The sequence below is a fragment of the Dermacentor albipictus genome, chromosome 8 (genome assembly GCF_038994185.2).
Source record: "Dermacentor albipictus isolate Rhodes 1998 colony chromosome 8, USDA_Dalb.pri_finalv2, whole genome shotgun sequence".
In the NCBI taxonomy this organism is placed as follows: Eukaryota; Metazoa; Arthropoda; class Arachnida; order Ixodida; family Ixodidae; genus Dermacentor; species Dermacentor albipictus.
In genome coordinates this window covers 63,003,300-63,028,125 of record NC_091828.1, presented here as the reverse complement: position 1 = coordinate 63,028,125, position 24,826 = coordinate 63,003,300, and the positions used below count along the sequence as shown (strand labels likewise).

General features: G+C 46.2%; 1 protein-coding gene across 16 annotated transcripts in view; it reads left to right on the top strand.

Moving 5' to 3' along the window:
- The first annotated feature begins 7,795 nt into the window (after window positions 1-7,795).
- LOC135921781 (uncharacterized) overlaps window positions 7,796-24,826 on the top strand; it is a 60,914-nt gene continuing 43,883 nt past the window's right edge. For all 16 annotated transcript variants that reach the window (XR_010570627.1, XR_010570628.1, XR_010570629.1 and 13 more), the window contains exons 1-3: window positions 7,796-7,888; window positions 13,343-13,742; window positions 22,394-22,512. Coding sequence is in view for 4 of the 16 variants with exons in the window: in XM_065456099.2 (XP_065312171.1) it covers window positions 13,382-13,742; window positions 22,394-22,512 (480 nt within the window). In the remaining 12 variants the exon portion in view is untranslated. The remainder of the gene's footprint in view (window positions 7,889-13,342; window positions 13,743-22,393; window positions 22,513-24,826) is intronic.

Below are 24,826 nucleotides of genomic sequence, written 5' to 3'. Positions count from 1 at the left end.
AGACGAAAGCAAGGCGCTCACTTCCCACCCTCGCAGTTGGCTTTGTTCGCAACAATGTTTTCGGCATTGGATGCAGCCTAGCTCTTGACGGTTTTCTTTTTTCTGCTAAGCCTTTCACCAATTTTTAGAAGGCCAGACAGAACATCGACAGCGCAGACACAACACGAAAAAGAAGTGCAATGATACTTATAATATTGCCTTGGTACAGTGCTTCAATATATAATACGGTAAACACAATAGAGCACATCCGCCGTAAAACGAAGACTGTAAGGACCAGGGTCCAGGGCCCGTTCGACCATATTGTACGTACGATCCTTCCTTCCTAATTTTATTTTTTGTCCTGGTGCGGCTAAACCCATGCAAGAAATGTTTATTGTGCGGCAGGCTGGCACACGATGTCGACCTCACCAAGCTGCTTACGTGAGAGCACATGTGTGCTCTTTGGTGCGCGCTGATGGCCGTATCGGTTACTGGTGAAAATGATTTCAGCAACCATTTTCCAATAAACCGAAGTTCCCGGAAAAAGCGTAAACCTTTATTCTCATTTTTTTGTTGTAAACGGGAAACGCGAAAGCAAAACTAATTTATGCACGCTTACAACTGGCCGTAGAAAGCTTCCCTAACGCCTTACGGCGCACGCGTCTTGTGTCAGACTCGGAGGAAATGAAACCACAGCGTTCATTCAGCAAGGAGCGTCGAACTAAACAGAAGGCAAGACGAAGAAGGGAAGTGGGGACATTTTAGTAAACAACAACAAAAGGAAAGATTCACCTAACACTGGTTCTCACACATAAATGATATAGACCGCTTTGCTTTGCCTTCAGTGGTAACGATGACACAAAAAATGCGTTACCAGGCATTGTTTCGTTTAAGAAAGCAAGATGTCGCTACTAGCGCTAAGCTAACTTTGCGACGCGCCTGGATATTGATGTATCGTACATCGTAACTCTTGCAACAATGTCCGCAAAAAAGCGTGTCTGCTGGTTGTCGCGGTAATGACACATTGGAGCGACTACTTCAATGTAAGCGGCGTTTTGATTGGAATCAACATAAGTACCAACTCGTCGAGTCAAACATGACATGCTCAAGTTTATTTCATTACCTGGTTTTATTTTCAACTTTTGACGAATATCCTTTCTTATTGCTATGCCAATTTCTATTTCTTCCTCTTTTTTATTTCACTTCGCGAAAATAAAGGCCACCAGTTGGGCCTTAGCACTTGCGGGCAAAACAAAGTCACAGGCCGAATAACAATCCCCGCTTTCCTAGGTTCGACAGGACGCAAGCAGTACACTTCAGATAATTACAAACGGGTTCTTACAGAAACCCCAGACTCATGCACGCCATGCATCCAGACATGTACACTACAAATAGATGCACATCGCATGGCGAGGTTGCCACACTTAATCACATGTTATGGGAGCGTCAGGAATTAACAAGACGGGCAGAGCCGACCCCACCCTCTCTTCCACAGTCAGCCTCCGCTCGCGCTGGAAGACCGCACTGCTCAGCTCAAACCTGACAGCACAACTCTGGGCCGTCCAGCGAGCCGAGGAAGCCGCTTCGAGACAAAGTCTCGGAACCGCGTCTGCGGCGGATGCCCAGACCCACTAAAGATACACCGGACTCTAGTCTTATTAATTTGAAAACAACGTTTACGCTCTCTCTTTGAAACCACCCACAGACACCTGAGTTGCAGTAATTATGTTGTATGAGAACTCCATATGTTTTATTAATGTTATTTCACTTCACGTAGCGTTGCCAAAGAAGGGCATAATTGATTGCTTTCATCTAAGATGTTGGCTACATGTCAAAGCGCAACAAAGGGGATCCCCGCTAATACGCCACCCCATGTACTCTATACACACAGTGCTAACAACCTATTTTATTGCACATTCAACTGCAAGATATTGAGAAATCACTAGGCCACAAAACATAAAAGCGCGAACTTGTCACATCCAATTGCGGTCGGCAGTCTACGAAATATTCGATACCTATCGCGTTTCCCTGCAATGCACAAATACAGAAGGCACGCTGACACATGAATCAGATTTTCGCATATACGAACATAGTGCCATGAAAAATTCGCGCTTTTCTATTTTCTGCGGAAACTGAGTCTCTCATACAATTGCAGTTGATATGCAATAAAGACTGCTTCTTAATACTCTCTCTCTCTCTCTTTGTCGTCACCACGAGAAAGTCTTTCAAGCTGTTCGATCTCCTTTGAGTAAGGTTCGTGCATGTGCCTCGAATGTGAAATGACAGGCAATAAGCGAGCATACGAATAAATGCTGTAATTCAGTCATCAGCAAAAGAGTATGGCGGCAGTATGATTGCACACTTTCGGGCAGCTGGTTTGAGGAACTGCTTCGGTTACTCTCCTCTTGCCCACTGGCATGCAACGTTTATGCATCAACCTGCTGGTTGTCCCTGTACTCCGCATGCAGCGGTGTGACTGGCACAAAACGGCGACCACCAGCGATGGTCTGGCCCTTCACTCCAGAGAAGTGGTGACCATCCGTGTCGTATCTTCCACGCTGCCGCCTGCCGCGCCAATGAGTGATCGACTTCGACCTGTCACTGTGGGCGTCCCTGATCATACCTTCTCTGTGAGTGTCCGCTACCGCCGTAGGCGCTACAGTGGTATTCATCAACTCATCGTCCCTAGTCGCCAGCGTAGGTTTACTCGCGGTCGTAGTAGGCGGCAAGTTGAGGGCCTCGTCACTAAGGATGCGCAGTTCTCCCGTTGATATCCGTCGCTTTTGAGCACTGGCGTGGTCGGCGAAGATGAATGCCAGCATGGACACCGTGAGGGCGACCATGACAAAGGCGCTGCCGGCGTATGCGACGATGTTCCGTGAGCTTGAGCTGTATGGCACGGGTGCCGGCAAAGGTAGTGGCTCAAGGAACGACGGCGACTTTGCGTGGGAACCGGGGGACACCACCTCGGCGCCGAGGCGTTCTTTCCGCTCACCTCCAGCGGTGACCGGCAAAGCGCTCTCCGGTGATGCGGCCTCGGGCGAAGGTACCTCAGCCACGTCCGTAGAACCAGCCACTGACGACGGGGCGGCGTCTTCGTCGGGTCCTCGTGGGCCGAGCTGTTCGTCGGGCGGCTCGTGCAGCTCGCTGGGTTGAATCAGTGGATCTGACCAGGAAACGCGACGCTCCATTTCGAACAGCACCTTGCTTCTTCTTCTTCTTCTACTTCTCCTTCTTCTTCATCATCATCATCATCATCATCATTATCACGGGGTGATGATAATGATATCAAAGCCAGTGGGCGAGCCCACAATGAATGGAGCGGCGCAAGCAATATTATTACGTTCCTGGTAAACTTGATCCGTGCAGCGTCAAGGGCATGACTTTTCATTTGAATTGGCTTTCTTTGAGATGTTTAGTTGTTATTCGAAGCGTTGCATCGCAGAAAACGTCAGCAGTGAAGTGAAGGTGACTCATATATTCGGACACGTAAGATTCGAAAGCGAAATGAAGATATTAGGAGGTGGACGAAATAATTTTATTGTGTGTCCTGCGATTTGGTGGGGAGGGCATGGGGAGGTGAAGATATTAGGAAAATTTACTTTTATTTTCCTCTTCTGTCCTGCTTCTGGGGCATTTCTGCACCATCTTCCTTTCCCTTGCAAACTAGCATAAATGGATGAATGGATAAATAGATAGACAAATAGATAGATAGATAGATAGATAGATAGATAGATAGATAGATAGATAGATAGATAGATAGATAGATAGATAGATAGATAGATAAATAGATAGATAAATAGATAGATAGATAGATAGATAGATAGATAGATAGATAGATAGATAGATAGATAGATAGATAGATAGATAGATAGATAGATAGATAGATAGATAGATAGATAGATAGATAGATAGATAGATAGATAGATAGATAGATAGATAGATAGATAGATAGATAGATAGATAGATAGATAGATAGATAGATAGATAGATAGATAGATAGATAGATAGATAAAATTACGGCACAACTCATGCCACGGTGACTGTCGATGTCAATGCGAATATCCTTCGAGCAGAGCGAGAGACCATATTCCTGAAGTCAAGTTTATTTAACCTGTGTAGCGGCAATTCCGAGACTTTTATTGCTTTGTCAATTCCCCACCCACTCCAATATCGCGCCACGTTTTTACACAGCTCGCTCGCCAAGGACGCCCATGAGCATGGAGGCACGAAAACGACTTGATGGCTCCGACGCAGTTACGGTGCAATGACGAAGAAATGATATCGATGTAATAGCGAGAGCATGACAGCTATGAGATGTCGATTCCTAAGTTATGACGGTGGTATAAGGATAAAAACATGACGAGGACGACATGAGGACAAGGAGATGACGACGGCCGTATGACAATGATGGCGCGATGACGAAGGTATGACGATAACCCGATGAAGTAGCGAGAAATGACGATGACCGCGGTAGCATGACGACAACGGTATGACAACCGATGCATAATAGTGTCCGCGTGACGATGAAGCGATAATCACAGATTAGCCATAATTACAGTTGAATGACGACAGCCTGATTACGATAAGATGACCGACCAGGAATGATGCCGATGTATCAAAGAAGGTGGTATGGCGACGACGGCATTACGTCAATTAGCACACAATTTTAAGGTGATGATGCTGCTGAGTTGACAGCATGACGACGATGGATTGACAAGAATGGAAAGACGACGACGGCACAAGCATTGCGTCATCCCGACGATTTTATGACAACGCATCACGGAGGAGTGGGACTCGCTTCTGCGTAGCCCCGCTCTAGAAAAGCAAATCCTGGCTGTCCGGCGTGCCCGCGACTGGGCCGGTGGGCTAGACCTGCCGGTCCCGACGTGGGACTAGCCGGGTGCCCGACGAGTTCGCGTCCTCGCCGGACCTACAATAGAAGTTTCCTCACTCACTCACTCAACGCATGCATGACAACGACTGTATGACGACGATGATGTGACAGCAGCATGGGGACAATCGGATGGTGATAAGTCCATCACAACAATAGCTTGACGATAAGTGTATTACTACCCGCCGTGGTTGCTGAGTGGCTATGGTGCTGGGCTGCTGAGCACGAGGTCGCGGGATCGAATCCCGGCCTCGGCGGCCGCATTTCGATGGGGGCGAAATGCGAAAAAACCCGTGTACTTAGATTTAGGTGCACGTTAAAGAACCCCAGGTGGTCGAAATTTCCGGAGTCCTCCACTACGGCGTGCCTCATATTCAGAAAGTGATTTTGGCATGTAAAACCTTAAAATTGAATTTTTAATAAGTGTATTACTAAATTCGTTCTACGGCGATGGCGGGATGACGACGGCATGACGTAAGTCGGAGGACAAAGGTGGACTGATGACGATGGCGTGACGTCGGTGGCATTACGATGATGATATGACAATGAAGACGTGATAGGAACTGTCTGACGACGAGCGCACGACAAGAGAGGCAAATCACCTATGAATGACGATAAAATGATTACAGCACAATGAAGAAAGGTTTACGCCGTTGATGGAAAGCGAAAGTGGTATGACGACGATAAAAGGACGTCAATGGGATGGCGTTTTGAAGCGATGACAATAATAAAACGACAGCGTAAAGAAGACGATACGACGAGAACCACGTGATGAGGATCGCGTGATGATGGCGTTATGACGAGGGTCGGATGGCAAAGGTGGGTTGACGACGACGCAACTGCCGAGCGACCCTCGCCCGCGCGCCGATAACGCCAGACTATACACTTGCCGCCCGAGCCCAGGCAATCCGACAACAAGGAGAATATCTCGAGCTGGGGGAGCGGGAGGCCGAAACCATCCAGCGCCGATATCTGTCGGTCACTTAACCGTTACGAAGGCCAGGTGAACGCAGGACAAGCTTCGCTTGCACCCCCTTTCCGGTATGGGAAAGATTGGTATCTTTAATCAAGTGTCTTTATTATTTACACAAACAGATTAAGTAGAGGTGTGGTATAGAAAGCTACTGGAGAACATGTTCGTCACAGTGAACTTTAGCGTAACTCTCGAGCCATACGAGGGACTATGTATATACATATATATTTATGTAGATATTCGTCACTGCGTTCGCCCCAAAAGAGTTGTCATCCCAGCGGGCACATATGGGAGAAATCGGTAAGCGAGGACCATAAGCAAAGTGGTACGATATCCCGATGTGTCGCCTACAGCCGAAGGAATGGAACTCTTAGGTCACCACTACAGATATTAGTTAAGATTATATTCCAGAAATGCGGTGTGTCGACACATAGATCGAATGCGAATCGCATTACCGTCGACAGTCATCGTTCGACAAGTTCTGCCGTATTTTTTTTATCGTGCATCTGTACATTTGACATCAACAAATAGAAATGTCTCGAGAACTGATACAAATCGCTGTTTGAGCATACGCTTCTCAAACTGAACCGTAGTATACCTTCGGAGCCACAAAACAGGGTGGTCTAGGTGAAGGGTTATCTACGATGTCTGTTTGTTAGAGTCATATCACTGTGTTGCTGCTACAGAAGTGAACTTATGATCATTAGCACTATTTCTTTCTCACTCAATGTTGTTATTCCCTCTACATTTATGTGCACATCCTCTTTCTGAGACCGTTAACATCATTTCAAGGCTGGATCCATTGCGATGGTGATGCACATGTTTCACCACGACCTTACTCTGTATGCAATGTATAGCACCAAAAAAAAAAATCCCTAGATCGTTCCACTTTCCCTTTCAGACTATGAAGAGGGCATCCATGCAAATTTGAGAAAGTGGGCAGGGCACAAGTGCTTCGTGAGAACTGCCTGAATCTTGTGATTGTATTTTAAAAAGACGCGCCCCAAATATTTGATGCGTCTGTTCAGGAATTTCGGCCTACTTTCTTTGAGCTTTCCTTTGAATGCGTGAATGTGGTAAACACACTAACCCCTTAAATAAAATCCATGCCAGTGACACATGCCTTCCTGCGCTCATGTCAAGGCAGTAGCAAGCCTTTGGGCTGACTGCTAGACCTGTAATTGAAATTCGAATATAAACGAAGTTTAGACTCTAATTTTATGCCGTACTGAGGCCCGGTTCAAAATAAATAGGGGAATGAAAAATATTGTTCTGCAAGATTCGTAGAACTAATTTTCTATCAATAGGCATATCTGTCCACTCAAGTGTACATTGCTGCAGAAGATTCTAGGGTTAGTCACTGGTAAATGCTCTGAAAAGTGCCACATGCAACCATTCCGTGAGCCAGTCAGCTGATACACAGTGGTGGTGGTGGTGGTGGCGAAACTTTGTTCTGAACACCTGCAGAACGGTTAGCCTTCCCCTGTTAGGGAGGCGTTACCGTGACGCGGCCATGACGTCTTCGCGGCGTGTGGCGCCTCTACTTCGGCCGCGGCCGCACTATTCCCTTTGGTCGACCGCGCCTGCCCCTCCTTTGGGGTGGCAGCCTCCCTCCGGTTTCGCTCGGTCGTTGCCTTTCGAGGGCCGCCGAGATCTGCTGGACGGCCTGGGTTTGAAAATATTATGTACCAGTCAACCGCATGAAACTTTCACAGTCAATGGTTTATCAGTTTCAGTTTCAGATTCAGTTTATTGATATTGAACTCGTAAAATCTTGGCACCAGCAGAACTGAGGTAGCAGCATTGAGTTCTTTGTTTATGAGGAAAAGGCATGAAAAGGTGAACATTTTATTTCGCTCAGCACCAAATAATTATGATTTCAATTGTTTGATGCAAGTTCAACCACCCTATTCCTTGCCCATCCCCTATTCCGGGTACGTGCCAGGTTTTAAAGGCATATCATATTCATCCGCCAAGTGGTCGCGCACCGTGGAAGAAGACAAGGACGCCAGCGCCAGCTGACCGACGTTCCAAAGGTGCAAGTAAGGATATTTTTTCTCTCCATCTCCAAATCTTCAGCCACTTCTACAGAATGCCAGTGATATATCGTAATTTCGCAGTCTTCCATTTCTATGAAACTCGATCGCCAACCCTAGGTATATTTATTGCAGAATGCCAGCGACGCCACTTTTTCAGACTTAGGAGTGGAAAAGATCATACATGTAACTTTCCTGCGGCTAACAGCAATCAGTAAAAATGAAATGCTACCCTAATGCAGGCAAATCCTGGAGACAGCATATTGACACGTGTACTTGTTTATCCCTTTCGGGCGTTCGCTTTTCACCGGCTAACAAATGTTATCGCTTAGCGCGGGACGTGCACGCATTTATCGGAAGTTTCTCGAATGTTAACGATCAAGATGTCACGTAGTTGTGACAGTGAATAATGCATCTGTAAAACTATGAATGACGAAAGTGACTTTCTATTGGGCGGCTTGTGCCCAAAAAAGCAAGTTACACTCGAAACACAGCAGTAGCGGCGAACATGGTCGGCGATCGCCGAATTCTTGTATACCGGTCAAGCCTCTCGGCTTTTATATATCAGTCATCGAAGGTTCCAGAGTAATTGCTGGTGTCCGCGTATCTACCAGAAAGTTCTATACAATAGGCGCTGTACATGCAATGACATTACACAAGCCTCGGTGACAACACACCGCAGAAAGAACCATCGCTAACATTCGAATATCTTCCGATACAAGCAGGCGCGTCCCGCACTGAGCGATAACACTTCTTAGACGGCGAAACATGGTCACACGAAAAAGATATAAAGGTGCATGTGCCAATACGAATAATCTGGGCCAATCCCGGATATTATGTAATGAACGTTAGGGGGATCCCGTAGTCTGGTCGATCCGCGATCATGTAGGTCAATTTGGTCATGTCATGGAGGTATCTGCGTCTTCCGTTGCAAGGACGTATTAGCTATGTTGCAACATACTGTGCAGAACAGGAACGTTCGCCTTCATGTGAGCCGAAATGAGAGAAAACTTCTGCTATGGGGCTAGAACACGAACTTGCCTGCAATTCCAGGTAAAAGAAATGGCAGTCTTGCCCAAACCGGAAACATTTGCCGCAATAGGGTGATATACCCCGCATCCCACCACATTCCTCCACTAAGCCTTCCACCTCGACTCCAGTAAGCCGGTGGCTGCGTCGCCACTCGGCAGATGTTGTCATAACTCTTCATTGAAGATCCAGGCCAATCCTTGAGGAGCGTAGGGTCTTTTCCAGTCGAGAGGCAGCGAGGATCTCAACTCGGTTGAGCGATGGACGAGCTTGAAGTGAAGGAACCTTTGATAATACGCGGGTTAGCGCGGCGCTGTAGCTCCTCGGACATTCGTTCTAATACCTGTACGCAATGCATCGTTCCTACTCTGAAGCAAGAACAGTGTCCTGCAAGTTGCCAGGTTTTTCGTAGCGCTGTCATGATGAGCTTCGGTAGCCTTGCGAAAAGCGATTGAAAATACTCAGATACAGCAAAGCATTGCAACTGGACCTTAAGAAATGTTTACAAGCTCTTCGATATAGCGAACCTTTTGCAACGTATCACGTAGTAATTCCGCAAAAACATGAGAATTTGGTTATACAGCTTCGCTGCATCTCATATTAGAGTTGCTCAGGTTTTATTCTGCATAGTTTCCTTCTTTCGTGTAATTAAACTCTATCGCCTTGCTTCGCAAATCGAGGAACCGCGAAGTGAAGTCGAGCAGCGTGATGGCGTGTCCACTTAGCTTTGTCGCTTTTTCGTTCAAGCGCACTCCACGTCACTCGCGCCTCTGCAGACCTCATGACGGTCAGCGCGCAAGCCGCGCATGCGCAGCCGAATATACGACGACCGTATAGTTGCGGTGGCGACGGCGCGAAAGCGCCTCGAGGATTGTTCAATTCGCTATCGAAAATAAGATAGCGCGCATTAGTTGTTTCTCTGCGTAGCAATTAATTTACCTAGTTGAAGCAAAGCTTCGTTTAACTACGATTCCAACAAGTGCGTTGATCTACCACAAACTTGTAGAAATCTCTTTTTTTCTTTTGCGGCTGAGAGCGAAGGGAGAACCTCTCCAGCACGGAACTTATCTGTTCTTAAAAAGCCATCAGTTTCCCCCAAAGGTGGGGGCATTGAAAGCGATGCATATCGTTGCGCTCGAGCTCCCAGCATGCAGTGCTATGAAATTACGTGGTGGTCACATAGCGGTTCGAGATCTGTACTGCTGGACAGCAACCAGAAACTGCGCCAAGGGCAGATAAAAGGCGTAATATAGCGCTACCTCGAGGAGAGGCGCCGACAGCGGCGCTACTCGCCTCGTACCACAACAGGCCACTAGATGAGACCGACGGGAAACCTCGGATTTTGTGGTCACTGAATTGAAAGATTAGATGTATTCATCTTAGGATTTATTATCAGTTCCATTAGGACAACTGAATGGACAACCCCAGTGTGGCATACGCAGACATGATAAGCAGGAGAGCTACCCCGAAGAAAACCTTTCTGGGGCAAGACAGTCAAAGCTGTGTGCGCGTGCTCGCAGGTGCGGAGATTTTGCTATTTTGTTTCTATATACGCCAAGTAATGTCGACATTTTTGTGTGCTTTGGGTTTCAGCGCATTTACAATAAACAGGGCAACCAACCCAACGATCCATGCACTCGTCCAGTCCTCCATCTTCAGTCTTATCAGGTGACCAAATAATGCGCTGAAGCTGCTGAGTTGAAGCCTATTGGCTGCTGAATTCGGATCTGTGTGCTACGGACGCTGGCGATAGCTCGCAAAATTTGATCTCGCCATACAAATCGCTCCTTGGCATTTGCTTTGACAGCTAGAGTCACAGGAGAGCTGATCCAGCCATTTTACCGGCAATCTACAGTAATTGAGAGAGTAACTTCTTGACAGTAGCGGCGACAGAGATCTACGCCTATTCGATGAACGCTTCGCATCCGACAGAGCTTTGGAAGCTCCAGGGCAGCGGCGAGGAACCGTAGCACGTAATTGCATTTTCTCCGTGGAATCGCCACTAACCCGCTTGCACCAATGTCTCCTCTAGTTCGTAGCGTAGCCAGCAAAAGGTCCACTTCGAAAGCTGACAGTGACCCTACAAATAATTTTCCGTCATCTCTTCGTGCGTGTATCAGACGCCCAACCGTCGCCGAAACAGAGAGAGCAACATCAAGCAGACGACAAGGGCAAGTCATAGCCTCCGAAGCAGCCATCGCACATGTGGGCGATGGCGGTGGGTCTCTGCGGCAACGTAGCAAGTAAAAAGCCAAGCCATAGCAACCGAGCCCAAAGCGCTGGTTACGCTTTTAGCCAACGACAGCTAAGCTTCGAAAATGTTTGAGGGATGCATGAAGTGTTCCTCTTTTGAGGTGCCACCCTGATTTTTGCGGCAGCAGGCGACGCAAGCACAACAGAAACCTATCGCATGAGGCTAAATGAACCTTCCTTATCTTTATGAAACTCGGTCCAAGGGCGCCGTTTCCAGCAGTGGGCTTCATAACGCAACTATCGCGATGACAATAGCTTTCCTTCATTTACTTGAAGAAAAGAGCGCTACGAAGACGCGGACTAAAAAAAGAAACATGTACGACGGACAAGGCGCTACTTCCAACTAAATGTTTTTTTTTTAAGAAACAGGATTTTAAATAAATACAACCTAGAATGACCCATTGTGACATCACGAGCTCCCTTTCTCATTAGAAAAGCTATCTCTTTTTCGGTAAGCATCACTGAAATCCTGTTTCTTAAAAAAAAAAGAAAAAAAAACATTTAGTTGGAAGTAGCGCCTTGTCCGTCGTACATGTTTCATCTTTCAGTCCGCGCCTTCGCAGCGCTCTTTTCTTCAAGTACGCAAAGCGAACTCGCCCACATCAAGCTTCTGTTCCTTCATTTATTTTGTGTTTGGAATGCACGAATATAAATAAAGGAAAAAATAACCAATGGCTACTTGTAGTGTCGGGATAAATGTTAAAGAAGAAACGGTTCGTACAGCCGGTAGAAATTATGCCAGTGCTTCGTAATGTTTCATCCCCAGTTAACATGACATATTCATGCGTCGTGAAAATACTCGCCCCATATATATTCGAATAAAAAAAAACTTAACGACGGCAGCGCGAACCTCATAAGCACAATATAGTTCAACCTGGCTCAGTTTATGATAAATGGTCCAGGCAAAAATTTTTATGCAGAAGATGAAATAAAAAGCAGACGCACAGAGGCCTCGCCAAATAAACAAATAAAGAGACGTTGACTTCGCATATGTAAGGCAAAGTGAGCAACTTTAATATCAAAGACAGCGAAGCAGCGTAACGAAACTCTCACACATTTAGGAACTTGTAGAGTAATTGTTCGTCACTGCCCGGAACCTACTGAGGACTTGAAAGGCTACACAACAGCGAATTCTTTTCGAACGCTTCTTTATATGCAGAGCCATTCCTGTGCGCTATCTGAGCCTTCTACTTTGTTTCGCCACGACCTGTGCAATTAATTTCCGATAGCCTAGCCTTTCAACTCCTCAAAAAATACAATCTCTGTATTTCTATACTCTTCGATATGACCAGCGCATGTTGCTACATTGCACGCCGGCTTTACCAACGCCAGTGTACGGGTTTGGGTTGGGACAGCTTGTTAGTATGGTCATCACAGTGTTGCTATGCAGGACGCTTTGATGGCGGGCTTCAGTTCATTGGGGGCACGTCCACCCGTCCGGCCACGTGTTCTCACTAATGTCCTAGCCATACGTTACTGCTTCGAAGCTCTGACGCAGCCTGCGTTTCTGGCTGTTTTCTGGCTCGCATTTCTTGTCGACCACGCCGTCACATGTGGTCTTTGCCGCCACAGCTTCCGGAGAACTGCTGTGGAACTCGGCGAATCTGATTTGCGTTAAAAGGAAATCGTGATGATCAGCCTATACATTGAAATCCCCTCCCCCTTTTATGTAAAGCTAAAGGCTCATCCTAATAAGGCGCTTTCTTTGCGTCAACACATTCAGCATTGCTGCAAACGCCCGCAACAAGCAAGTTTCGCGTCTAGCGAAGAATATAATATTCGCAATTTATGTGACACTTGGGGAATTTGCGTTTTTGTACCCATATTGTTGCTTCATATCAAATATTAACCGAGCACCAAAGAAAAAAAAACGCTCACACACCACGGAGCGCATTGTAGTTTCTGCGAAACAATACCCACACGCTTACGTCCGGAATTCATATTTTGTTTTCATGCAAGAAATTCACATTGTCCCCCTCATAACCATGGGAGCATGGGATACCATTCTTGTTGTTCAAAAGTTTGCGCAATAAACTTATATGAAAACCTTAGGGTGTTATTCTCGGTATCGGCATATAACGAAAAGCGAAACTGACCTTTCTCAGTGCAGTGAGGCATAATTGAGCACTAATATTCTCTAAGTACTTGCCGTGCTTTTGTCGTTGATCGTATTCGCAGTCTACGTCGAATTCTCCGAAAAGTTGGACATCGTGAACTATGGCGGCTCTCCGAAGGCCGAGAGCAGCACCGCAAGATACCGAGCCAGCGTCAATGCCGGGACCAGCAGCAACGTCCCCTGTTGCGCCATCCCCGAAGCCAGAAGTAGTGCCGCAGATAACAGAAGCACCGTCTGCACGAGCTGTGCCCACAAAACCGATGCCGTCGAAATCACCGCGCGATTCACCAGCACCGGAGTCTGCCGTTCAAGTGTCGATGCCTAACTCAACACACGCGACGTCCATGAAATCAAAGTCGGCAACATTACTTCAAGCTGCTCAGAAACCCCACGATGTGGGGCACACTATGGGGAAAAGCCGATCGCTCGGACCGTCAACTAGATCACTAACGCGAAGTCGAGGTAAGCTTGTCCATAGAAACGTGCCAACATTTGGCTTCAAACAATGGAGAACGGTAACCTGAAATTCACAAGCTGCCGCTCAAACAGTTGAGCAGTCTCCGCAAAAGAGAGTGCTCATAATAGCACATTTATCTTCCTCCACAAAATTATTTCCCAGGCGTTTCACGGGTACTTTTGCTTTTGTAACATGCCACTCGTAACGCTATCTTATTAAAATATCATTTGGGTCTTTTCATATGATTGCTCTAGCAGCTGGCTAGGTGCGCGCGCAGAACCTCAAATAAACAACTTGCATATCAGATTGCGAAACAACATCGCTGTAGAAAACATGCTAACACGACACACTGTAAAGAAATGAATTTTTGGTGCGGACGCACCTTAAGAATCGTTTGCCGTAACTACTGCGAAAATCCTGCGCATAAGCTAAGGTATAGAAGCCAATGTTGCGCGACCATGAAAGGAGAGCGTATCAAAAGAAAGTAACTGCGGCCCTACTGGGAGGACACTGCAAAATACTAAAAGAAAAATGAAGGCTAATATTGGCTTCAAGTAATAATGTATCACATGAGTTGTGCATTATCACAGGAACTTTTTCTAAGTCCACGAAATCTTACGTTCATCATCGTGAAAGTACTGTAGCACACCCGGCTACGTAACGCATATTTTATACGATTGGGAATATGTAGTTTGCCACTTGTTACAAATAAAGCAAGAAAATATAGCGTTGCCCCTTGATGAACATTCGGAGTAGTCTATTTTACTCGATTTTGCTGCAGCAAGAACCAGTCCTCTGTGCTTCACAGCAGTCCGTTGGCGCATCCTTAATTGATGTGTGCCCACTCTATACAGGAGTGTGAACTAAAGGAAACAGTAGCGATTACTATAGCCCGACCTCCAAGATCTCCGAGGCACCCTGGTAACGCGAAATTGGTTTGTTGACCGGGTAATGCCTAAATGTATTGCTCGGTGATTTGCTTTGTGAGATACAGGCCTGCTGCTTTTAGTTGATAATTTGGCTTAGCTATCCAAATATTGTATTATTATATACTATGGGCCATGTAGAAAGCTAATAGCACCGCCTTGTTTTTCGGTTCAACACATGCAACACATAGATACCTCGCTCGAAATGAGCCTTGCATTCCCCTACTTTAAAAGAAAGTGCAAAATACAGGCAGTTGGCAAGGGTACACACATCTGTGCATATGGTCCTCACTTTGCATTTTTTCGCACTTTTTCTTTCAATGCGGCCACGCCAGCTATTGCTCGAATTCAGACTTCACTCTGCGCGTGAGTGACATGAACTTATATACCTTAGTCTACAGAAGGTATCAAAGCCATTAAAAAATTATACTGCACGTTTTGTAACTGTGAAACACAATCTGCCGTATATGTGCTTTCTTGCGGCGAAGGCCAGTGGGGCCAAAATGACCTCTAAAACCTATAGGTCCTGCAAGGTTGCTACGGTTCCTGCGCCAAGAAGGAACTGTATAGCTTTAGGTATTTTGGGGGGGTGGGGCGGGCTTGAGGTGGCATCTACCTAAAGCTTATCCAAGTGTTTGCGAGTGTAGTGCTCCTTGGCTATCTTTGTATACGGCGTGGTTTTTTTTGTCCGTGAGAGTAATTGACCACTTAGTGGACTATTGGGCGCAAGAGAATGCCACGGTGATTACGAATAGGTGAGCGTTGCCAACGCTAGCAAGGTTGGCTAACTTAAGCAAATTCCGCACGTTCTCTGACAGTCCCCTCTATGATTTTATCCATAGAGGAAATCTCCTCCCAGACATTTTGAAACGAAACCTTTATTGCCTCTCTCTGCCACTTTGCCGCTCTTTCCTGACCCCTAGTGGCTGCAATTTCGCATGAGTGACCAGTGCCAAGTATCGCGGAAACTTCTACCGGTAGTAGCGTTTGCCGATCCGGCTCGGGGCTGCGGCGATATAAGTAAACGCAGACGTGAGCTCAACCAGAAACGCATCTTCGTTGTCACGTAACCGTTGAGATTCCTTCATCATTTCGTTGCCTTCGAATTTCATTGTCATCATTCCTTTACCATCGTTACATCTTTGCCATATCGCCGTCTCATATTGCGTAATATCCCTGTGTTATGGACATGGAGTCATCGTCACTCCGACGGCCTGAATTAGTCTTCGTAACCGTTCCATCGTGATTCCTTTGTTGCCATATCATCATCCCGACGGCATCTTTATCACTTTAGCGTTGGCATTCCATCGTTGTCATGCCTCCGCCATTATGTCACTGTAGCCATTGCGTCGTCGCGCAATCATCGTCAATCCATTGTCTTCATTCCATTGTCGCCATGCTTTCGTCATTATGACGTCACGTTTGTTTGTTGTGTTGCCACGGTCCTTGCTCCATCGTCGTCCTTCAGTCTTTATCATGCCTTCCTTGTCATGCAGTCGCCGCCATTCCGTCGCCATCATTTCGCCGTCGTCAAGTCATCGTCAGCGCTCACGTCACGGCACCGCACTCATGCGGCCGCGGTCATGCATTCGCCATTATGCGGCCGTTGTCGCGCAGTCGCCATCATTTTGTCGTCGTCAATCCAGCGTCGTTCATGCTGCGTCACCGTCATCATCATCAGCCTGGTTACGCCCACTGCAGGGCAAAGGCCTCTCCCATATTTCTCCAACAACCCCGGTCATGTACTAATTGGGGCCACGCCGTCCCTGCAAACTTCTTAATCTCATCCGCCCACCTAACTTTCTGCCGCCCCCTGCTACGCTTCCCTTCCCTTGGAATCCAGTCCGTAACCCTTAATGACCATCGGTTGTCTTCCCTCCTCATTACATGTCCTGCCTATGCCCATTTCTTTTTCTTGATTTCAACTAAGATGTCATTAACTCGCGTTTGTTCCCTGACCCAATCTGCTATTTTTTTATCCCTTAACGTTACACCTATCATTCTTCTTTCCATAACTCGTTGCGTCGTCCTCAATTTGAGTAGAACTCTTTTCGTTAGCCTCCAGGTTTCTGCGCCGTAGATGAGTACTGGTAAGACACAGCTATTATACACATTTATCTTGAGGGATAATGGTAACCTGCTGTTCATGATCTGAGAATGCCTGCCAAACGCACCCCAGCCCATTCTTATCCTCCTGATTATTTCCGTCTCATGATCCGGATCCGCCGTCACTACCTGCCCCAAGTAGGTGTATTCCCTTACGACTTCCAGTACCTCGCTGCCTATTGTAACTTGCTGTTCTCTTCCGAGACTGTTAAACATTGCTTTAGTTTCTGCAGATTAATTTTTAGACCCACTCTTCTTCTTTGCCTCTCCAGGTCAGTGAGCATGCATTGCAATTGGTCCCCTGAGTTACTAAGCAAGGCAATATCATCAGTGAATCGCAAGTTACTAAGGTACTCTCCATTAACTTTCATCCCCAATTCTTCCCAATCCAGGTCTCTGAATACCTCCTGTAAACATGCTGTGAATAGTTTTGGAGATATCGTATCTCCCTGCCTAACGCCTTTCTTTATTGGGATTTTGTTGCTTGCTTTATGGAGGACTACGGTGGCTGTGGAGCCGCTATAGATATCTTTCAGTATTTTTACGTACGGCTCGTCTACACCCTGATTCCGTAATGCCTCCATGACTGCTGAGGTTTCGACAGAATCAAACGCTTTCTCGTAATCAATGAAAGCTATATATAAGGGTTGGTTATATTCCGCAGATTTCCCTATCACCTGATTGATATTGTGAATATGATAGCGTCACCGTAGCATCGTCTTTATCCACTCGTTGTACCATAGTTGTCATGATGTCATGGTCGTTTTATCGTCGTCGTCTGTCGTATTTATCCTGTCGTTATCTCATTGTCGGGCTCACGTCGACGACAAACTGTCATTTCATTGTGATCACGCGTGGTGTCAGCATGTTGGAGTGCCAAATGTTCAAGTAGATTGAGATGTTTTAGGCTTAATATCTAGCCAACTTGGTCATGTGCTTTGCGCTTGCAAATGTGAATATAAGAAAACATCGTTGATCGCAATCTCCACCAGAAGCTTCACCGATACTGGTACCGACGCGCAACGCGATCACCTTATTTTATGCGAAGCATACTAGCCGCACAACCACGCTCTTCCTTGCTGCGCCGCGCACGGCCGCGTAGCTACCATATGACGTCATAACAGTTGCAAAAGGCCTCCTCGGCACGATAATGGGCGAGCGTCTCCAGCAGAAGCGTGGTGTGTTGTCAGGAACGCCTCCCCGGCGCAATGATGGGCGCGCGTCTCTCGCAGGGGCCAGTCCGGTTGTCTGGAACGCGTCCCCGCGCTCCCATTCGGAAGCTCAACTCGTGCGCTCGCTTGCGGCCGCGTAGCTACATAGCCGGGTCTCAGCTCGTGCGCTCGCCTGCATGAGTTGTTTCTTCGTCTAGCCGAACCAAATATAGCCAAGCAACAGCAGTTCACCAGGCTAAACAGTGGTTCAACAACTAAAATAAAGGCTAGTATGCTTCGCATCCTGGGCTTAACCTTAGCTAAGCCACAGCCATTTTTTTAGCATCGTTTTCTTTCTAATCCGTTGTCGTCCAGTTGTCACCATTTCACCGTCGTGGTGTGTCACCTTCTTAAACGCATAAAGCTAAAGAACCTCTCAAAGCAAACACTCGGTGCTGTAACCTTTGTATAGCTAGCCCCACCGAATACGCTCCAAGACATTCATTGTAAGCGGGACACATTTCATGTGCTATTATGGCAAGTATAATCAACCAATTTTGTGCTCACTGCCGGACGAAGGCATCTCGAAGTGACCACCAATTACCCCATGCCTAACATTTTCTGTTCCATCCATCTTGGCGTGGTTGTGAACTTTTCGTCGGGCTTTGTTATCCTCCAAATTTGTGCTCCAGATGTTAGCACCGGTAAATGCAATGTTTGTACACGTTCTTTAAAAATAGTAGTCAGCTTCGGCACAATTTGGTAAAGCCTGCCGCATTCATTCGAACCCATCTTTATTCATCTGTAAATTTCCTTCTCATGATCAGGTTCCTATGTGTGCAATTCTCCTAGATAAGTGTACCTCTGGACAGACTTTACAGCCTGACTGGCTATCATGAATTCGTGTTACCTTACCAGGTTATTCAACCTTATAACCCCCCTCCCCCCCCGTTTCTGCGTATTAGTCTCCAACCACACACTTACGCTTTCTCGGGTAACCCATTAGCGCTCAGTGTACTTTAAAATCTACAGTACCATTTTCATTTGCAAATAATTAAAGAGAAAGCACAGTGTTCCTTGGTGCGTCATTTTGCAAAGAAGGTGCTGCGAAGACTCCCGCATTGCAGTTTTTTGTCAGCCGCATGATATGGTTGATTTATTTGAACTACTACAATGCAACACGCTCTGCCTGCAAGGTCACCCACCATGCTCGTAACTTCGGCTAATTATCCAAAGCACCAACGCACAATGCCACCATTAGAAGTGCGTCACGTTGAACGAAAAATTGCAGTTTCCCCCGAAAGGGGAGCCATTGATTGCGAAAGCAAATTAGTAGACAGCTCTATGAAGTAAAGATAGTAGTTTTATCGGCCCTCTAAATTGGAAAACATTCGCTCACTAAGTGAATTACCAAGCACGGTGTCAGCGCGCACAGGCAAACACAAACACCTTACACTGCATGAGCGCGGACACTCGCTGTCAAAACGTTGGTGTGAGCAAGCGCGGCAGCAGTAGTGAGCGAAGAGACGTTTTGCATTCCATCGCTTCAACGCAAGAGTGGCAGAACGCAGCGCGCACAAAAGTACGAGCCATGTGCAAATTAGTTTCAAGATACGGCGCGCACAAGCACGCGCTGCCATGCAAAGTACGGTACGTTTGGTGACATGCTACTTTCAGTTTTCTCATATTATATGGCACATTCCTGAATAAAGCTTCGGTTAGAAAGTGTTCGTGTTGGCGCCTTCTTGTTCTCGTGTTTCGTGCCTAGTGTTTTATTATTTAAAATGAAACTGCCGCTGTAAAAGTCGACTTATGATAGCAAGCTCGTGCCTCAAATGTACGCGATGCACCCGACACAAGTGCTTTTCCTGATCAGTCACAGCTTGTGATGGACTGCCACGGTGTTGAAATAGGACGGAACGGGCAGTCCGCGTCAATATGGAGCCTTGGCTTACTATGGCGTGGTATTGTTCCGCCTGCTGTACAGCACTCGCTGAGTGCAAGCTTTTGCCAGGGAAGTCGTTGCACAGAAATTGCTCTCCGGGGACTTCTCTGCTTATTTTCTTTTTGCATGATTACACATATGACGCACAGCCAGCTTCACATACGAAGGATTGCGAGTTCCTGAAAACCATAAACACTAAGCATACCTTTACGTAATTGCATCCATTTTGATGTGCTAATAGTGTATGGCGCTTTGCATACACATTCAACACCGCATTCCTTTGGTCGCAGGTCACGCGTTGCTTCTCCGAACGTGTGTGCATAGGCTAGTCAATAATATTCGGTAACATAGAGAATCACAAACTGTCTTCTTAAACATTTCTGGGATCAACGAAGGGAAAAAATAGGAGAGACAATGCAATGAAGAGACAACGTAGGAAAGAAATGCGACCCTCGTATTACACTCCCCTTTGCACGCTGGCAAAAAGTATTAAGCAGAACAAGCGCTGAGTACCGAAAGCATAACTAAATCGCCTGGAACATAAAATTTCTTTAGAAAATGTTTGCAAATGAGGAAGCGCAACTACTGACACATGGATGCATTGCGGTAGCGGAGAAACAAAAAGGAGAAATTACGCAACAGGCACTCAGATGAACCAAAGGAGCACAGCCGACCGCTACAAACGTTATTTGCAGTCGGCATTAAACGCAGTACCTTCCGGAATGGCGCGTATCTTCATAGTTTTAAGGTATGAAGACATCTTGTAGATTTTGTAAGTTGTATTAAGCGAAAAACATGCTTGCGTGTTTCCGTTTTATCAATTATGTTTTATGTTGCAAGGCCCACAATAACTGAATGCCAGATGGCGTATTACATAGGGTGTCTCAGCTAGGATTAGCGAAGCTGTCCTTCGAAAAAAAAAAATAAAAAAGACATCGCTGGATACGACTCTAAGACATGCGGTGTTCGGCCGTCCGAGGCCTCACGATGGAAATCCTAGGTCTTGGAACTGTGCTTACCACCGCGTTTTCTTAATGCGTTTTCTCCTTTCGCTCAATAGATTGACTAACGTTAGCTCGGACATACGTAATACATGCTTTAATGTGGCATGTGGCGACGCTGTTGCCTGCAACATGCTTCTGTACATTTTGCTCCGACATATGTCATGTTTAGCACTGGGACACGATGTCAGAAATAACGTAAAAATTTACCGGCTACCTATAACTGCGAATTGCTGTCCTTCAACAAAATTTTCTGTCACCGTACTGCAACCGAACGGGGTAAATAGGTCAGACCCAATAGCATTATGCTTGGTGAACGTATAACAGTTTCCAGCAAGTACGGACGCCAGCACAAGAAGTAGAAACAGACAGCGCAACGCTAGACTTACAGCTGAAGTTTATTGTGAATACATTCCACTACTCTCCGCCACACATGCGTATACTCCCAAGAACAAATCAAGGTCTGTAGTCAAATATCAACAAAAAATATACGCGTACACAAAAGCCAAGTCACACCCCTTCCCGAGAAAGGCAACAACACTTGGATTAACATGATAAATTTAGAAATTGAAGTTCTTTATCATTAAGATGAACTGAAGGTTCACTCGCACACGTATGCGCACCCAACTTTTTCATGTGGACCGCTTCGCTACTTTTTCTCGCCAGTTTGCACTGCTCTCTCCCCACTATCGGTGCACTATCAAAAAACTGGCCGGCAATCGTGATTTTCGCAATGCAAAGGCAAGTTCTCTCCTGTTCCTGTAGGCAGCAAATAGCGACGCTCACGCATGCGGTCATTAATGCAACGACCTATCTGGCCAATATAGGACAGTCCGCATGAGAGAGGTGTGCGATACACAACCATACGTGAGCATCGCTATTTGCTACCTACAGGTACAGAAGGTAACTTGCCTTTTCAGCGCAAAAAGCACAATTGCCGACCAGTTTTTGATAGTGTATTGATAGTGGGGAGAGGAGGCAGTAAACTGGAGAGAAAAAATAGCGAAGTGTTCCACATGAAAAAGTCAGGAGGCATACATGTGTGAGTGAACCTTTGGTTCATATCAATAATAAAGAACTTCAATTTCGAAATTTATCATATTATTCCAAGTGTTGTTGCCTTTGTCGGGAAGGGCTGTGACTTGTCTTTTCTGTACGTGTATATCTTTTGTTATTTGACTACCTATCTTGTATTTGTTCTTGGGTGTATACGCATGCGTGGAGGAGATTTGTGGAATGTACTCACAATAAACTTCAGTTGTAAGTCCAGCGTTGTCCTGTACGTTTCTACTTCTTGTGCTCGCGGCCGTGTTTGCTAGAAACCGCTATGCATTCACCAAGCACCAACTCGCTCAGCAAACTACTCAACTAAAATCATTTCGCTTCTTCTGTGTGGTATGTGGCGAATATTTCTTCCGTGATGGTACGTTATCGCCTAGCTTTTTTTATCGTTTGCATCAATAATTCTGAAGGCAAGGGGGGCCTGCGAGAATGCTGGGCCTGATTTACCTGTCTTTGTTTTGACAGCACACATCGGGAAGGCATCGTTAACGACCAGGTCCCACCCTGGCAGCGGCAGCGGCATGCCAGCACTTCCATTTTCTGGCCTAATTCCTAATCATCTATGGAGCCGGGTGATGAACCAGGTATGTAGTGTTTTTAAAACGTTAGACCCGGGGAAACGCTGGAGCCCGTTTGTTGAAACTTTAAAGCCTACGAATCCTCCTATACTGGTTTCGCACGTCCTCCTCATTATATTCGCCGACTATGAATTGCCGGTGCTTGGACTGTACTCATAGAATGGGACGACAGGGAAGCCTCAGGACGGAGAGCAGTGCATCTGCTATTTGCGCGAGAGCGCAAAGCCGTGGCAGCACAGATCTCGTCACTATGTGATCAATCTCGTCAAGTGATGCGTCCTCAGATCGAAACGAACTGGCCAAAATGGCGACGATGTCAGACAAAGACGAGAGCTAAAGTAGGGGCATTAACCTTTTTTTTTTATTGGCGCTTCTCATTCTGGGAGTATAGGACATGACTTTTCTTAAGATGCGCCTTATTCTAACGGTGATGTTGTTCTACTGGCTAGTCGCCCCACAGTTGATCACAGATTTCGTTTATGTTTACAGCCCGTTATGGAAGTATATACAGCATGTTATATTTTTAATTAGACAACTTTTTTTAAAACTTCCTGCAAAATTCTCGCAAATTACGTCAGTAAAAATGAAGTATGTACCGAGGCGGGCGCTATTTCCAAAAAAATCAAAGCACTTTTTTCTGTTTAAACTTATTGAATCGTTAACCTTCAAGTCACAAAGTTTAGGGCAATTGTTTATATTGGTTAAGTTGAAGTGAATCATTAAGTCTATTTGTACGTTTTCTTTTCAAAATTGTCATGTAATTTGATATAATTGGAGACAAAATATTTGCTCAGTTTACGTCATAGCGCACGCACTGCCTTGTAACGTGGCTTTGTGTCGTACGACGTAAAGCGTGACGTCATATGAAGCTGCCGTCGCGCTTTACGGTTAAAATCCCCATTAACCGTGTGCACAACTCACGAATAAGGTCCCCAGATGAAACACGTTTCCTAGGTATCGGCACTCTCTGTTCATTGCGCCATCCTCCTCACTCTCGTGCTTACTCTCTGTTGTCCTTCATTTACGTAGTCATAGCCGAGAAGAAGGACAGTGTGTTATAGTCTAACACAGCAGCAGCGGCATAAGAAGGCAGACAGCGCTGTACAGTTTTGAATCAGAACCTCCGTGAAGCTCTGTGGAAGCTACCGACGCCTGGGCCAGAGGAAGGCGAACACATCGAGATGTTGTCCACGTTTTGTCGCATGATACCGACGTCCATCGCATTAGAAGGGTCCACAATGCGTCATTCGTTGCGCATCACTACGTAAATGGGGCGTACAACCAGACATGCGAATTATTTTCACCTTGCGCTAGCACCTGCGTTCCCATATCTCGCAGCCTTGGCTCTGCTACACGACGCCTATGAAATTAAGTGAAGTTCCGGTAATCTTTTCTAGAACAAAACGCAGCCGGCGTCAGAGCCATGAAACTGTTCTATGACCAGGTCGTCGGTGCGAACCACTGGTGCGAACATGCTGCCAGACACCGGCGGTGGTACAATAAATCACAGAAACAAATGTTTCGGAGCTGTAATCTATAGGCCACTTGAATGATGGGGCTTCGTTTGATTTGCAGTAAACTTTTTCTCAGGAAATGCTTGAGGTTTGCTTACCCTACAAGAGGGGCAAATGCCCCTCTGAATGTCCTCCCCCACGCCCCGTCAGTGGCTCGGCGTATAGTTGGCGTTTCGTCGCCAACGTCATCGCATAATAATAAAAAACTTAGCGCGATAAAAACACGAGCGCGTGTGGAGTGTTTTTTTCTCCACGTCTTTCGTGTTTTTAGCGCTATAAGTTTTTATTATTATGTGTTACCAACTAGCCCACTGATCCATCCTATTGCACCGTCATCGCGTACCGTACAAGAGTGGAATTATAAAATTGTGATGCAATCAACCATTACGCTACTAAAGCATTCTGCATCGTCAATGCAACACCAGCACCAAAGATCGCCAATTAGCAGATGACGCCAAAGTGGCGTCATCTGCTAATTTCAAACCAAACAACTTTTACACCTCAGCCTCCTCCATATAGGCCTAGAAGCATCGATTATAGGCCTAGAAGCATCGAAACAAAGAGGTGATTTTTATTACAATGACAAAACATACATAATGTCCTGCCCTGAGCATGAGATGAGACTAAGCGATGAGAGATTTCACCATTTATTTCTTGCCGTCGGGATATAGAGCAGATAAAAAGAGTAAATTTGCATCGAGGAAGCACGCACGCGAGGGAGCAAGCAAGACGCCATGGCTTGTGGTGTAAAATAAAGCCTGCAGAGCGTTGGCAGTTAGAAAGCGCAGATTGTGCGTATTTACATA